A 16,175-nucleotide genomic window follows, 5' to 3' on the forward strand; every position below is an offset into this window, starting at 1 on the left:
TTGTCTCAGGCTGAATCAGACTATTTGCAACCTTGGCGTCCTATTTGATCCTGAGCTGAACTTCCAAGTCCATATCCTCGACATCACAAAGACCACCTACTTCTACCTCCATAATATCGCCTGTCTCCGCTGCTGCCTCAGCTTATCTGCTGCTAAAAGCCCCATCCATGCTTTCGTTACCTCCAGACTTGATTATTCCAATGCTCTGTTGGCCAGCCTCCCATCTTCCACCAACCATAAACCTGAGCTCATCCATAACTCTGCTGCCTGTGTCCTAACTCACACCAAGTCCCATTCACCCATCACCCCTGTGCTCACTGACCTACATTGGCTCCTGGTCCACCAGTACCTTGATTTTAAAATTTCCATCCTCATGTTCAAATCCTTCCATGGCCTCGCTTCTCCCAAACACTGTAATGTCTTCCATCCAACCATCCAAGAACTCTACGTTTTGCCAACTCTGGCCTCTTGTGCATCCCCCACTCCCTTCATTGGTGGTCCTACCTTCAGTCTTCTAGACACTAAGCTCTAGAATTTCCTCCCTAAAACTCTCTACCTCTCTGTCCACCTTTAAGACCCTTCTTAAAACCTACCTCTTTAACCAAGCTTTTGGTCTTCCATCCTAATTTCTCCTTCTTTAGATTGGTGTCAGTTTTGTCTGAATACACTCCTGTGAAGTACCCTGTGATGTTTTCCTACGTTAAAAGCGTTATATAAATGTAAATTGTTGCTGTTGGTTGTGCAAGGCATATTTTATTTTGCTACTTTTTTCCCTTCTCTACTGAAGATGTTGACTCCTTCCTAGAGTAGGCTTCATGGGTGCCAGTTACTCTCTGATATTTTCTCCAAGTGGCTGTTATTGAAGTATGAGCCACAATGGTGAACAGTGGCAGGCTATTCAACCGGCATGGGGGTGGTGGGGTTGCGGGGTGGGGTGGTGGGGTTGGGGAGGGGGCTAGTGTTATTGTAGTGCAATCCGATCCTGTCCTCACTTAACTGCAGGGATCACTGGGTATTGATCAGGAGTGGGAGCCCTGACCAATCTTTTGCTCCCTAATCTATATGGGTGGGTGGGAGGGGTATGGGTGCACTAAGGCCAACTGTACTTTATCTACCCTTGCCCTGGCTGAGATCAGACAATTCAGTGCAAACCAGAGGTCAATTCTAGGTCTTTTGCGGTCTGTGTGGATCTGCTACTCACTGAGCTATGAAGGGAGTAGACATATGAGGCAGATCTCTTTATCATTGGGCATAATGTAAGGACAAATCTTGTTATTTTGGAAATTTACAACAACAATAGTCAGTACGCATTTTTATATTATTTTATTTATTATATGACTTGATTGTAAGATTTTCCTAGTTTAACCCTCCCACCTACCGTGTCCAGACTGTAATTGGATTTAATACATGAAAGTTAGGTTTTGTAATTGGAAATGTTGATACTGGTTTATTACCATCTATGATTGTATATTTCACCCCTTATTAATCCAAATTTAACACAACCCACTATTAATAAGCAATGTACAGTTGCTGAAATATTAAACACATCAAGAATTCCATTTATGATCATTCTACCTAACTGCTGTCCTAAATTAAAGGAAAGTGACCAAAGCTGGAATTTACATTTACTGCAGGATATTACCTGTCTAGTTACAGCTCTAGAGGTTTAATTTTAAAAATAATACAAGTAAAGTCTTTGTTTATGTTTCTACTTTTCTGTTGATCATTAAAAGTTCTTCATCTTCAGCTCCTTCTGCAGGAGTTAGAAGGTTATGTTGATCTACTTAACTCATTTTGTGGTACCTCTAGTTTGTGAGTTTGAGTTTAGCCACTTACTAAGGAAATGTGTCAAAATTCCCTTCTCCTCGCTCCCTGAGAGAAAAAGTATATAAAAATGGATCCTTTTAGAATTGCCTGGAATTTAATTTAATACATGGAATCTTTTTATTTCAAAAAGTGTTGCTGGTGAGCTGAAAAATGGGTAAGTGTAGGAACAGAGGTTCCTATCTGAATAAGGTATTCGACTCGATGAATCAAATCAACAGGTTTTAATGAACAACGAAGTTAACAGGGAAACTACAGGAGAAATGGTACACAGGTCTAATCAGCTTGCTGGGCACTCGACGACTACTGGAAGATTCTGGAAGCTGACGTCATGACGTCATCGCGTTCTTCGCGCCACTGGTGGTCACGTGATCGGCGTCATGACGTCATCACGTGGAGTACAGGAAAACACAATACAGTACAGTTAACAGGCAGCTTAAAGGTGCAGTCCGCGGCTGCACTACACTGTAGTTAAAGGGATTATTACTAATTGTTCTGAGACCCTTGGTGGCTCCGCCACAGGCGCCCCCCCAGAATCCACTTTAACGGACATTGTCAACCGAGTAGGAGGTTTAATGATCCTGGCCGAACGGCGACGAAACTCAGGCAGCGGAAACGGGGCGTTAGTAGAAGAACCAGTGCTGGATTGCGGCAGAAGCGGCGTCTCGGGCGAGGCAGAAACGGTAGTCAGAGGTGCAGGCGCGTCTGAGGCCGAATCGGGCTGTTCGACGGTGGGCTGGTGCACGGCTGGTCTGGCGGCCAATGGCGGTCGGCCGCGGCGAGGCGGTTGGGCAGCCACGACAGGCTCATTCCGATCTAGGTGGGCTCGTTTGAGCTGGTCGATAGAGATGGTATCGGACTTTCCACCGACTTCGACTGTGAAAAACTTTTCCCCTGATGAGATGACACGAAAAGGTCCAGTATACGGCGGCTTGAGCGGGTCTCTGTGACCGTCCTGTCTAATAAAGACATAGTCCGAACTCATGAGCTCTGTCGGGACGTAAGGCCTCTGCAGGTCATGCTGCGAGGTTGGGATGGGCAGGAAATTCCTAGCCGCCTCCTGATGTAGCAGGAGCTGTTGAGCTGCAGACCATGGTTCGGTGTGTGGAGGGAGAAAGTCACCTGGCACTCTGAGTGTCTGGCCATAAACCAGCTCAGCCGATGAAGACTGAAGATCCTCCTTTGGGGCTGTCCGAAGGTCCAGCATCACCCAGTTGGGTCCCCTCAAGCTGGCACGGAGGGACGCTTTGAGAGACTGATGGAACCTTTCGCACAGACCATTCGCCTGCGGATGGTACGCGGTGGTACAGTGCAGCTTGGTACCCAGGCCTTGTGCCACTGCGTTCCACAGCTCTGATGTGAATTGCGGACCGCGGTCCGAGGAGATGTCCGATGGCACCCCGAACCGAGCCACCCACGACGAAAGAAATGCCCTGGCGACGTCTGCTGCGGTGGTAGCGGCCAAGGGAATCTGGGAAGGGGACCTACTAAATCCATGTGAACGTGGTCAAAACGGCGCTCAGGCACCAGGAAGTTGGCAACCGGAGCCTTGACGTGACGGTGGACTTTGGATTTTTGACAATCGATGCAATTGTTTGTCCCGTCCCGGACGTCCAAATGCATGCCTTTTGTGGTAAACCACTTTTATCGTTACACTATGGTTATCACTGTTATATCGTTACACTATGGTTATCACTGTTTACACTGTTGTATCACTACACGAGGTCGCCTCTTGTCGCGCTGTTATACCTGGGCTGACCACTGCTGACTCCGCCCATGGCTCCACCTACTTGCCCAGGTATAAAGGTGGTCGACTGGCTGGTATTCCTCCTTGTTGGATCTGATCACCCACGAGGGTGGGCTCTGTTATTTAGCCAATAAAAACCTATAGTTACTGTCTTAACTCGTCGCTTTTCATTGGATGAATTGATAGATATATCACCTTTCCAAACAAATTTGCGGGACAGTAGCCGTTGAGAAGCCCGCATCCCCAGGTGAGATAACCCGTGGATTGCCTGGAATACTTTCTTGCGCCATTCGACCGGCACGATGGGCCGGGGCACTCCCATGGATGTGTCGCACAAGAGCATGGTTCCTGCCGCTTGAAACGGCACGTCTGCAACCTGCCAACTGGAAGGCGTGGTCCTAAACGCTTGTACCTCTGGGTCTGCCAGTTGATCCTCTGCCAGTCTGACGAAATCGATGCCCAGGTGGACTGCCTGGACTGGAACCCGGGAAAGGCAATCTGCCACGAGATTATCCTTGCCTGACACATGCCGCAAATCCGTTGTGAATTCGGATATAAACGTGAGGTGGCGCTGCTGCCGAGCTGACCAAGGTTCCGCCGTTTTGGCCATGGCGAAGGTGAGCGGCTTGTGGTCCATGAATGCAGTGAACGGACGGCCTTATAGAAGGAAACGGAAATGCCGGATGGCCAAAAACAGGGCTAGCAACTCTCTGTCAAAAGTGCTATACTTTCGCTCATTCTTGCGCAGTTGGCGGCTGAAAAAGGCTAACGGCTGCCAACCCCCGTCGACCCACTGCTCTTGAACTGCTCCGATGGTGTAGTCGGAGGCATCGGTAGTGAGGGCAACAGTCGCACCCGGGAGTGGGTGTGCTAGCATAGTTGCATCCGCCAACGCCGCCTTGGTATCGCGGAACGCCTGGTCCATTTGCGGTGTCCAAGTGAGAACATCCTTGCCCGACTTTCCTTTTAGTGCTTCGTACAGAGGTTGCATTAACCGGGCCGCCTTGGGGACGAAACGATGATAAAAATTTACCATCCCCAAGAACTCTTGCAGGGGTTTGACTGTGTGAGGCCGCGGGAATGCGGTAACTGCCTCTACCTTGGTGGCTAGCGGGACGGTGCCTTCTGGGGTAATCCTGTGTCCCAGGAAATCAATACTGGATACTCCAAACGTGCATTTGGCCGGATTGACAATAAGGCCGTGTTGGCTGAGCCGGGCGAAAAGTGTACGTAAATGGGTCATGTGAGCTGTCGTATCCTTGCTGGCTATTAGGATGTCGTCCAAATATACAAAAATGAAGGGCAGGTCCAGTAAGACAGAGTCCATCAACCGCTGGAATGCTTGAGCTGCGTTTTTCAGACCAAATGGCATGCGGAGGAACTCAAAAAGGCCGAACGGAGTGATGACTGCCGTTTTGGGGACGTCTGGAGGGTGCACCGGAACTTGGTGATATCCACGAACGAGATCCACTTTAGAAAATATAGAGTTGCCAGCCAGATGTGCCGAAAAATCTTGGATGTGGGGAATAGGATGCCTGTCCGGTGTCGTGGCATCGTTTAAGCGTCTGTAATCCCCGCAAGGTCGCCATCCGCCGCCTGGTTTGTGTACTATATGCAGTGGGAAGGACCAAGGGCTGTCCGAACGCCGGATGATCCCGAGGCGCTCCATGGTCTGGAACTCAGCCTTTGCGGCTGCCAGCTTGCCGGCTTCTAATCACCGCGCCTGAGCGTAAACGGGTGCTCCGGTCGTGGAGATATGGTGCTCCACCCCGTGCCGTGTGCTTGCATCCGAAAAAGTAGGCCTGGTGAGCTCCGGGAATTCGCCGAGCAGGCGCGTAAACCCGTCTTGCGATGGAACCGCACAGGCCACCGACCAGGACACGGCAGTGCTGCGGTGGCAGGGCACTGCGTGGAAAGTGGACGCATTAATGAGTCGGCAGTGTTGGACGTCGACCAGCAGACTGTTGGCACAGAAAAAATCCACCCCCAGGATGGCCTGTGAGACCTTAGCTGTAATAAAGTCGCAGACAAAACGCTGACCGGCGAAGGTTAAGTTTACCGTCCGTTTACCGAACGTACGCATGGCAGCGCCATTTATTGCCACGAGGGAAGGCCCCTGGCCGCCGGATAGTAGGTCCAGCTTTGAAGCTGGCAGGATGCTGCACTGTGAACCAGTGTCGCACAGGAATCGTCGGCCCGTAACGGAATCCGTAACGTAAATGAGTTAGCCCGCTGAGCCCGCCGCCATAGCTAACTTGCCATGCTTTTCAGACCTTGTCGTCCGTCCGGGAGGACGTGGGCTTGTTGGAGTTTTTTTTTCTTGAGGGAAACTGCAAGGAGGCCGGCAGCATCGAGCTTTGGCGCCAAAACGGACGTGGTACACGCACCATCTTGCTGGGGGAGGGCTGGGCTTCGCTCGCATGGGGGAAAAGCGCCTCGTGGCTGCACAACATTGCTGAGTAACAGTAAATATCTTGTTTGCCTCTGCAGCGAGTTCAGCACCGTCTGTGATGGCAGTGTTGGCCAAGGCCGCCTGAACCGGTTCGGGTAGCTGGCAGAGGAAAAGCTCACGGAATAAAAAACATTGGGGTTCCGCGCTCAACAGCGTGAGCATTTGACTCATCAGCTCTGACGGTTTTGAGTCCCCAAGGCCGGGCATGGAAATAAGCTTGCGTGCCCGCTCCGACTTATTAAGATCAAATACCTGTAGCAAACGGGCTTTAAGCGCTTCGTACTTGCCCTCCTCCGGTGGGCTTCCAAGGATGCTGACGACCCACGAGGCCGTGGCACTGTTGAGAGCGGCAACCACATAATAATAACAGGTCGAATCCGCTGTGACCTCCCGGAGAGCGAACTGTGCTTCTGCCTGGAAAAACCATGCTGCTGGCTGCTGTTCCCAGAACTGCGGCAGTTTAAGGGCGACGGCGTTCGTGTTCATCCTCGACGAAAGTTGTCCGACGAGATCGGGGTCACCAATGTAGGAACGGAAGTTCCTATCTGAATAAGGTATTCGACTCGATGAATCAAATCAACAGGTTTTAATGAACAACGAAGTTAACAGGGAAACTACAGGAGAAACGGTACACAGGTCTAATCAGCTTGCTGGGCACTCCACGACTACTGGAAGATTCTGGAAGCTGACGTCATGACGTCATCGCGTTCTTCGCGCCACTGGTGGTCACGTGATCGGCATCATGACGTCATCACGTGGAGTGCAGGAAAACACAATACAGTACAGTTAACAGACAGTTTAAAGGTGCAGTCTGCGGCTGCACTACACTGTAGTTAAAGGGATTATTACTAATTGTTCTGAGACCCTTGGTGGCTCCGCCACATAAGTTCTATTAAAAACTGCTTTCATCTCATCATTTCATAGGATAGGTAAGATTTTGTTATGTATTTTTAAGAGAACACAATATAATCATCCAAATTCAAAATAACGTGTATGTTTAACTAATCGATTCACCATGGTGTTGCACACAGGGAGTCCAGATCGAAAGTAGTCGTCCGGTGAAGCGGGGTTAGAGGGCAGGGATAATTAGACCAGGGCGCACAGACATAATTCAATCCTCATTTTAAAGTCATACATTCTGTCCTTATTTTTATATTTCCATTATAAATGTGGATACAGCAATTTATAATGGAACTGTCAATGTCAGCTTGTCATACTGTAATGATATCCTCCTGCCAATGGTGGCGCTGCAACGCTTCCACAAGGTTTAATTACAGCATGACAAGTGTACATAGGACATTTTCATCATCAACTTGGACATTAGAATTTATAACAGAAAAAGTTGACGGTGTGCAGACAAACGTTAAGATCTGTAATATAATATAGATGTAATTATCTGAAAACTTTGATGATGTTTATACTTAGGGTTGATTATTAGCACTCGTTGTTGTGCTTCTTCCACCAATGCATACAGTAATTATTATTTGCATGCAGTTAGAAGAACATATCGGTCCTAGAATTGGCTGAAGTCTGACTACTTAAATAACATTTACTTGGGATGATGGTGCGCTCCAAACTGATATAAAACAGATTTGCTTTCGGTTAATATCATGCACGTGTCAGTACAATGTGGCAGTGCATTTAATGACAAATCATCCCCATTATGCCAGTTACATCCAGCCACCATGGCACGGACACTCTGTTCCTCCTACCATCAGGTGCTATCCTGGTTATTTAAACTTTAAAAAAATGTGGGTGCGGAGCTGCTTTACTGAGAACATTCACCATAACCAAGACAGATTTGCCCATATGAATTCAATCGACTCTGCCTGGATTTACAGCAAAGGGCCCTATTATAACCATGGCACAGTGCCTGTGCCAGTAGTCGTTGCCAAATAAAATGCAGAAGTCATTAAAACTATAAAATTCATTGATCTCTGAGCCCATTTGAAAAACAAAAAGAAATTTACATTGGTGTTGGTTTAGAAATGTGTCAGTCTAGGCTAGTATACAATAGCCATTTTCGCAACACGTATTGCTGAGTGGCAATTGTGTTTAGTTGACCATACATATTCTTTTAAATTCTCACAACTGCCCACCACCTTACTTGAAAACAAAGTTGATCTTTACAACTAGAAACAAATGTGTACTTTTAGTAATGCAGATTTTCTCAAGGCTCGTTATTCAGATCATTTTCTAACTTTGCACAAAATTGCTGAATAGCTTTGTGGTAGAGTATTTAGTAATGCTTATTTAAGACGATAAATAAGTAATGAATGCTTTTAGAATGGTTGACTGACCATCTCTAATGATTTGCATAAAGCGCTACCAAAGAGGTAGAATCATGTTGCAGCACAGTTTGAGGGCAGAAGGAACAAGAATTTTCTTTTCTGACTAATGTAGAATTCATGATAATCTTTGTGACGCGAGTGGAGGGTAGAAGGAATCAGAGAAGTGGTGATCACATAGTGTGAATGTATTGATACCTCAGCTGGCACAGGAGAATGGGAGGGGAGTTAGAAAAATCAAGGACAGCTGCCAGTTCGCTGTCAAAGCAATGGAGAAATTTTAATTTGCATCATGATTAACTGAAAGCTGCTCATTGAAGATATTGACAAGGAGGAGCCTTGGACAAGAGAGGCACGGGACAAATCACGCCTGAGCTTTTGTTTCTTGAGTAAGCACAGATTAGGTTGGATTAGTATTTAGCTCTCCGGTGAGCATTTATAAAGGTGCCGGAGAGAGGCTGAATTGTTCATCCTCTAAGAGTTAATACAACTTTTGGATACATGGGGATCAGGCAGAGAGGGAGATTTGAAACCACGTCAGAAAGCAACAGCTAAAGTTAAGGAGGAAGAAAAACTGAACATGTAAAAAAAAAACCTTCAAGTCAGAGAGAACGTACAATATGATATTCAAGCTTCTCCTGATGAGCTATTTATGTATTTTGATGACTTGTGCTCGGCACCACTGCAGTGTCTTTGTTGAGCTCAGCGGTTTATCAGAAGTCACCGTGTAATCATGTGGAAACCTCAATGATTGCTGCTGGACCAGACTGTCCCTACACATCCTGGATAATGGAGTGTCAAAGCAAAATGGATGGGAAAGTTGTGGTTTATTGGCTTCATGTGCTGGTTATAAACCCTAACTAGATGATGGATTGGAGGGAACTGTAAGTAAATTCAAGCATCTTTTCCTGTATTGATTTACAACAGTTGACTCCAGACACCTTCATTATATTAGTTATCAATCATATTTAGTAGATGATTCTTTCAGGATTTTCAAAGGAATTAAAGAATTTTAGGATTATTTGAGTTTGTATAAAATGACATTTACTACCCCCTTAATGAACCCATAGAACATTCCATGCTTTTTTTAAAATGTTGTTTAAACCCTTTCACTGATTTGCAATTGTAATTTTGATCTTTACTGTAATGTTGCAATTTAAATTTGTTGCTGCCTTTCTGATGTCAGAGGTGGAACTCGTTCAAATGCAGTCATACTGACTTGATGCTGGCTCAGAAAGCCAGCGTCCATGTAATATTCAAACATTACATTTAAATTTCCAATTAATTTTGTAGAATCTTTTACCAAAATAAAAATTCTGCTACCACTGATAATTGAGAAATGTAGTCTAATATTTTAAATACTGTTTCAGTACCCAAAATAATGAAATACATCAAAAACATTCTTTAGAAAAGGACTGGGAGAATCAATTTCTAAACCCGTTATGTGTCTTTTTATATCAGAATTCCCTCTACTTGACTGCTATTTGTAATCATACCAAGCAATATGTTAGTTTTTTTTTCTACAATATGATTTCTGCTGTAAGAGATTGCTTCATATAAACTTGCAGTAGCAGCAGGTTAAAGCTTTGTCTGCCTGAATGAACAGTAGATGTGCAAAATCAGCCTTTACATCCTGCTTCCTTTCACAGCCTCTCCCAAGGGAAATCCTACACTAGACTTTATTGAAGTAATAATTATTTCATCAGGTCTTGTGTATTTCTTGCCTGTATTTGGACTGGAACCTCCAGAGGCTACAGTTGTCATTTCTACCCAGGACTGACCACTTGCATGCTGATGTACTGCTTGCAAAACATATTTGCACAATTCAAAGGGGGAATGCTAGTGACTTATATAATGCTTTTTGAAAGTTAAAAACCGTTGTAGTCATAATATCCTGCTGTTATTCAAGTAAGTGCCCTGTAGGAAAGGTGAACTTTTAAATCCAATTTACTGTCAATGCTGTAAAGCTTGAATGTGTGATTAGTGATGAATTGACAAAATTAATTTTTTATCCGCGATCTGAAAATGCATTAGTGCTTTCATGTTTTGTTTCATTGAGCTATGCTGCTTTAACGAGCCACTGTGGTGGCGAATTATTTATGGACTGCTGTGTTTGCCTGCTGTTTGCACCTCTTGAGTAAACCAGAAATACAACTGATATAGTAATTAATGGGGAGCTATAAAAGTAACCATTACTATACATTTTACCATGTACCAGAGGAATGCGAATCCTCTGAAATGCTAATAACTTGTTAGATCACTATGTACTGTATGTTCCAGAGTAGCCCATCTGGCCTTATACTGACAGGAGGCTGATTTCAGCTTTTATGGTGTTGCTGAGATTTCGGCAGCCTTGGACTCAGCTGCTGAAGCTGTTCAGCAAGTTATAGTCTAATTGAAACTCTGCTAGGGAGAAATTAAGTGAATATTGTCTTGGCCATATTTCTGCCTGAATCTGCCTATATTAGTCTCCTGACGGAACATTCCTATGGAATTTGATTAGAATCAAGTGAGTTGATTTGTTAAACAGGGAATGATGACATTGAACATCTGTTTTGCTGGGCCAAATTACATTTGGCTCTTAGTAACACTGCTGTTTTTCCCCCCTTACATTCTACAGAGCAGCGCAGAAGCTGAATCTCTCTACGAAGCAAAAGAAAAACCACCCACTTCTCCAGCATTCGCATGAGCTCTCAAACTGCAGAACAAATTTCAGTGGTATTTTGCAAGTGTCCCCTCCCCCAGCACCACCATGCCTTTTGAGGGCTGTGTGTAAAGTCAAGGACAACCCAGGCATTGGCAAGGTATGAGATAAGTCTGCTGTCAGTTGTCTTCGCTATGTATCACTGCTGAAATCTGTGTAAATATAGATACATCAAATAATATGAAGCTTAAGAAATAATATCGATATGATTTTTGAATCCTGTGTTTCTGCTAAATATAATTTTTAAGAGCCACATCTCTTGATGAAGTTTTATTACTTACAGATCACTTGATGCTGTTTTCTCAATGTACAAATGAATTTACAGAAACATTCAGAGTGTTCATGGCCCCAAGCTGAAATCTGCAGCAGAGATATCCCTTTTATAGTGCATTTATGGGGCTGGTGCAGTCCCTCAAGTTTTCTTCATACTGGGCCAAAAAGTATAATATAACACTACAAATGATGATATTGTGTCAGCTTTAGCTAATGTATCACGTTGGTTTTTGTTTGTGCTAGCTACAGTAAAGAAAGAAAAGAAAGAACTTGCATTTCTATAGCGTCTTTCATGACCTCAGGACATCCCAAAGCAGTTTACAGCCAATTAAGTACTTTTGAAGTGTAGTCACTGCTGTAATGTAGGAAATGCAGCAGCCAATTTGCGCACAGCAAGGTCCCACAAACAGCAATATGATAATGGCTAGATCATCTGTTTTAGGTGTTGGTTGAGAGATAAATATTGGCTAGGATACCAGGAGAACTCAACTGCTCTCTTCAAATAGTTCCATGGGATCTTTTATGTATACCTGAGAGGGCAGACAGGGCCTCGGTTTAACGTCTCATCTGAAAGACGGCACCTCCGACAGTGCAGCACTCCCTCAGTACTGCACTGGCGTGTCAGCCTAGATTTTTGTGCTCAAGTCTCAGGAGTGGGACTTGAACCCACAACCTTCTGACTCAGAGGCGAGAGTGCTACCAACTGGGTATAACCAAAACAAGTATGTGGGCAGATTAATGTAGGTAAAATTAAATGCAAACAAATACACAGTACTGCACATAGAAAGGAAAAATAAGAAACACACATACTCCATGAATGGTGTTGAAGTAGTTAAATATGAAGCAGAAAGAGTCCTAGGAGTCTTAGCAGACTAAACGCTAAACATGCCCAACTAATGCACAGCAGCATATCTACAAAGCCAATAGCACGCTGAACTGCACAGCGAAACCGTTGAATATAAATCAGAGGAAGTTGTGATCTAACTGTACAGTGCACTGTTCAGACCACACATTGAATATTTTATCCAGTTCTGATCAATGAGATGAAAGGGAGACATTTAAGTGTTGGAAGCAGTGTGGAGAAGAGCCACAAGGCTGATTCCTACTTTTAGGGGGCTGAGTTATGAGGACAGACTAGAGAAACTTGGGGGGAGAAATTCGGTATCGCCCCGTTTGGGGTGTTAGTATTGGCGGTATGCAAAGTTTAACGCCAGGCGCAATTTATCGCCACCTCGAGCGATATTGGGTTGCAGCGCCCCTGAAGGTGATTGCGGTGCTAAATCAGGCGCTGCACGGTAGTCTTAAGGCGCTAACCCGGCGGCGCGATGCAATTTCTCCACGGGCGGGCGCAGCGCAGGTGCCGTCAATTATCGATTTCACCCAGACACGCTGGCGCTGGCCAGCTCTTAAAGGGGCGGATCGATTATCATCTGCAGCCACACTCTGCGCCTTGTAGGCCTCAAAATCGGCGGCAACCTACCTGTGGCGGGAATAACTTCAACCACATGGAGAGGGCCAGGGAGAGATCGCTCTCTCTCAAAGAAGTTGTGGTCCAAAAATGGCTGCCACTAATAATCCAGAACAGTCCCCTTTAAAGAGCGCCCCCCCCCCCAAGCCCGACAGCGACTGGGAAACGTTCCAGGTAACCTGTCCTTGTTAGCGCCAGGCGGAACGGAGGGGGGCGCCACTGAATTTCCGGTCCGGGGCACCCCAAAGGCGTTGCACACTGAAATTACGTCATGATCTGCGTGCGCCAGTGAGCGGGCGCTAAGGTTTAGCGCCGGCGCTAAATGTCCGCTCAATATGGGAAGAGGCGCAGGGTTCGCTGCACCCGGGCCTCTTTAGGCGCTAATGGGTGGCGCAACCAACTGAATTTTTCCCCCTTGGGCTTTTCAGCCTGGAAAGGAGTTATCTGAGAGGCGGTCTTCCAGAACTACATAGGACTGTTAAGGATATGGAAAAGGTAAATCTAGAATATTATTTTAAAGTAAATTGCAAGAGCTGGGCAAAAGGAAATAGGGTCAAACTAGTGAAAGGTAAATTTTGGACTGATATCAGGAAGTTCTTCTTCACACAAGGAGCAATCAACACATAGAATGGACGTCCCAATAGAGTAGTGGAGGCAAACACCTTGGAATCAATAAGAAAGAATTTGATGCTACCATGGAGGGACTGGAGGGTGTTTCTGAATGGATGAATTATGATGGGCCCAATGTTTTCCTCATTCGTAATTATCTTGTGATTTAGTGAATTGCACCCAGCACAGTGGTCTAATTGTATTTACTGGAAAAAAAATACTGCCGTTTAATTTTCTTCCAGGTAAAGTTAGCCAACAGTCTTGTTAGGTTTTAATCAGAGAAAAGTGCCCTGCTAGTACAGGAGACCAGAAAATGTATGTGTTTCTGCGAGTACTATCACCCCTCCTCTGCACATAGTGGTGCAAGCAGCTAGTATAAACAGTTATAAAAACAGAAAATGCTGGAGATACACAGCAGGTCAGGCAGCATCTGTGAAGAGAGAAACAGTTAACGTTTCAGGTCGATGACCTTTCGTCAGAACTGGAAAAAAGCAGGAAATGGAACAGATTTTTAAGCAAGTGTAGGGGCTGGGAAAGGGGGGAGGGGATGAAAGAACAAAAGGGAAGGTCTGTGATAGGATAGAAGGCAGGAGTGGTTAAGAGACATTAAGAGATATTCAAGGCAAAGGGAGATGGTAATGGGACAGGTTAAGAAACAAAGGATGGCTCTGGATGAAGTGTAAATTGCGCTGGCAGAATGAAAGACAGCTGCCATGTGGGAGAGAAGAAAAGACAAACAAAAGGCGTGGATAAAAAATATATATATGATAGGGGCCGAGGTTATGATCTGAAATTGTTGAACTCTATGTTGAGTCCAGGAGGCTGTAAAGTGCCTAATCGAAAGATGAGGTGCTGTTCCTCGCGCTTACGCTGAGCTTCAGTGGAACAGTGTAAGAGGCCGAGGATGGTGAGGTCTGAGTGGGAGTAGAGCGGTGAATTAAGTGACAGGCGACTGGTATGTTGGCCTTTATTACAAGAGGATTTGAGTAGAAGAGTAAAGACGTCTTACTGCAATTATATAGGGCCCTGGTGAGACCACACCTGGAGTATTTTGTACAGTTTTGGTCTCCTTTACTAAGGAAGGATATACTTGCCATAGAGGGAGTACAACGAAGGTTCACCAGACTGATTCCTGGGATGGGGGCATTGTCCTATGAGGAGAGATTGAGTAAACTAGGCCTACATTCTCTGGAGTTTAGAAGAATGAGAGGTGATCTCATTGAAACATACAAAATTCTTACAGGGCTTGACAGGGTAGATGCAGGGAGGCTGTTTCCCCTGGCTGGGGAGTCTAGAACCAGGGGTCACAGTCTCAGAATAAGGGGTTGGCTATTTAGGAGTGAGGAGAAATTTCTTCACTCAGAGGCTGGTGAATCTTTGGAATTCTCTACCCCAGAGGGCTGTGGAGGCTCAGTCGTTGAGTATATTCAAGACAGAGATCGATAGATTTTTGGATATTAAGGGAATCAAGGGATATGAGGATAGTGCAGGAAAGTGGAGTTGAGGTAGAAGATCTGCCATGACCTTATTGAATGGTGGAACAGGCTTGAGGGGCCAAATGGCCTACTCCTGCTCCTATTTTTTACGTTCTTACATTCTTATGTTGATTTTTATAGTCAGAAGCTCTGCAATACTGATCTATGTGAAGGCTACTGATGGCATTGCTGGAGTTGAGTGCATGCTGCCTTTGGTGTTAATCTTTGCAGCTGTAGAGGCCTTTTGGTTGGTGTTGGGAGTTGAGAGTTTTTGATTGGCTGTCTGGCAGCTAGAGTCATGAACACATTCGTGGCGTGCTTTGGGCCAGTAAGCTAACTGATGGATTAGGTGTTCCAGCATCAGCTGATCTTGGCGGAAGCAGAAGACCAGAGTGGTGCTGCAGATGACTGAGGCAAGTGGGTGGGGAAAGGCAGCACCTTCAAAAGACAACAGTCAGCCATATAATTTGTGGCTCTCTCAATTATCTGGGAATTGCCAATATCCGACAGGGAAATTCCCTGCATTTTGTCAGATAATCTAGGATTTATTGTATATGTATTGCATCGGAAAAAAGAATAACAACATAACATAGGAATGGAAAAAGGCTATTAAGCTGATCAAGCTGTCCTATCTTCAGCTCTATGATCAGAACCCATAACATGGTTGAATCCCATATTCAATTAGAGGGTGAGAAGGTTGGATCTCAAACAAGCGTGCTAAGCTTGAATAAAGGAGACTATGAAGGTATGAGAGCGGAATTGAGTAGAGTGGATTGGGAAAATAGATTAAAGGGTAAGACGATACATGATCAGTGGTGTACATTTAAGGAGTTATTTTACAACTTCCAAAAAAAATATATTCCACTGAGAAGAAAAGGGTGTAAAAGAAAAGACAGCCATCCGTGGCTAAGTAAATAAATTAAGGATAGTATTCGACTAAAAACAAGGGCATATAAGGTAGCCAAATCTAGTGGGAGGATAGAGGATTGGGAAAACTTTAAAAGACAGCAAAAAATAACAAAAAGATTGATTAAGAAAGGGAAGATAGATTATGAAAGTAAATTAACAAAAAATATAAAAACAGGTAGTAAGAGTTTTTATAATTATATAAAAAGAAAAAGGGTGGCTAAAGTAAATGTTGGTCCCTTAGAGGATGAGACCGGGAAATTAATGGTGGGAAATATGGAGATGGCAAAAACACTGAATGAATATTTTACATCAGTCTTTACAGTAGAAGACACTAAGAATATCCCAACACTGGACAAACAGGGGGCTAAAGGGGGGAGGAGCTAAACACGATCAAAATCACTAAGGAAATGGTACTTGGTAAAATAA

At 44.9% G+C, this 16,175-nt stretch overlaps 1 protein-coding gene across 2 annotated transcripts in view; it reads left to right on the top strand.

Annotated features, from left to right (window-relative positions):
- kif26ab (kinesin family member 26Ab) overlaps positions 1-16,175 on the top strand; it is a 246,052-nt gene that overhangs the window by 161,051 nt on the left and 68,826 nt on the right. For both annotated transcript variants that reach the window (XM_086003101.1, XM_086003100.1), the window contains exon 5: positions 10,932-11,115. In XM_086003101.1, coding sequence (XP_085859227.1) covers positions 10,932-11,115 — 184 coding nt within the window. The remainder of the gene's footprint in view (positions 1-10,931; positions 11,116-16,175) is intronic.

The sequence above is a fragment of the Somniosus microcephalus genome, chromosome 12 (genome assembly GCF_052327205.1).
Source record: "Somniosus microcephalus isolate GS21.2 chromosome 12, FLI_Smic_1.0, whole genome shotgun sequence".
Classification (NCBI taxonomy): domain Eukaryota; kingdom Metazoa; phylum Chordata; class Chondrichthyes; order Squaliformes; family Somniosidae; genus Somniosus; species Somniosus microcephalus.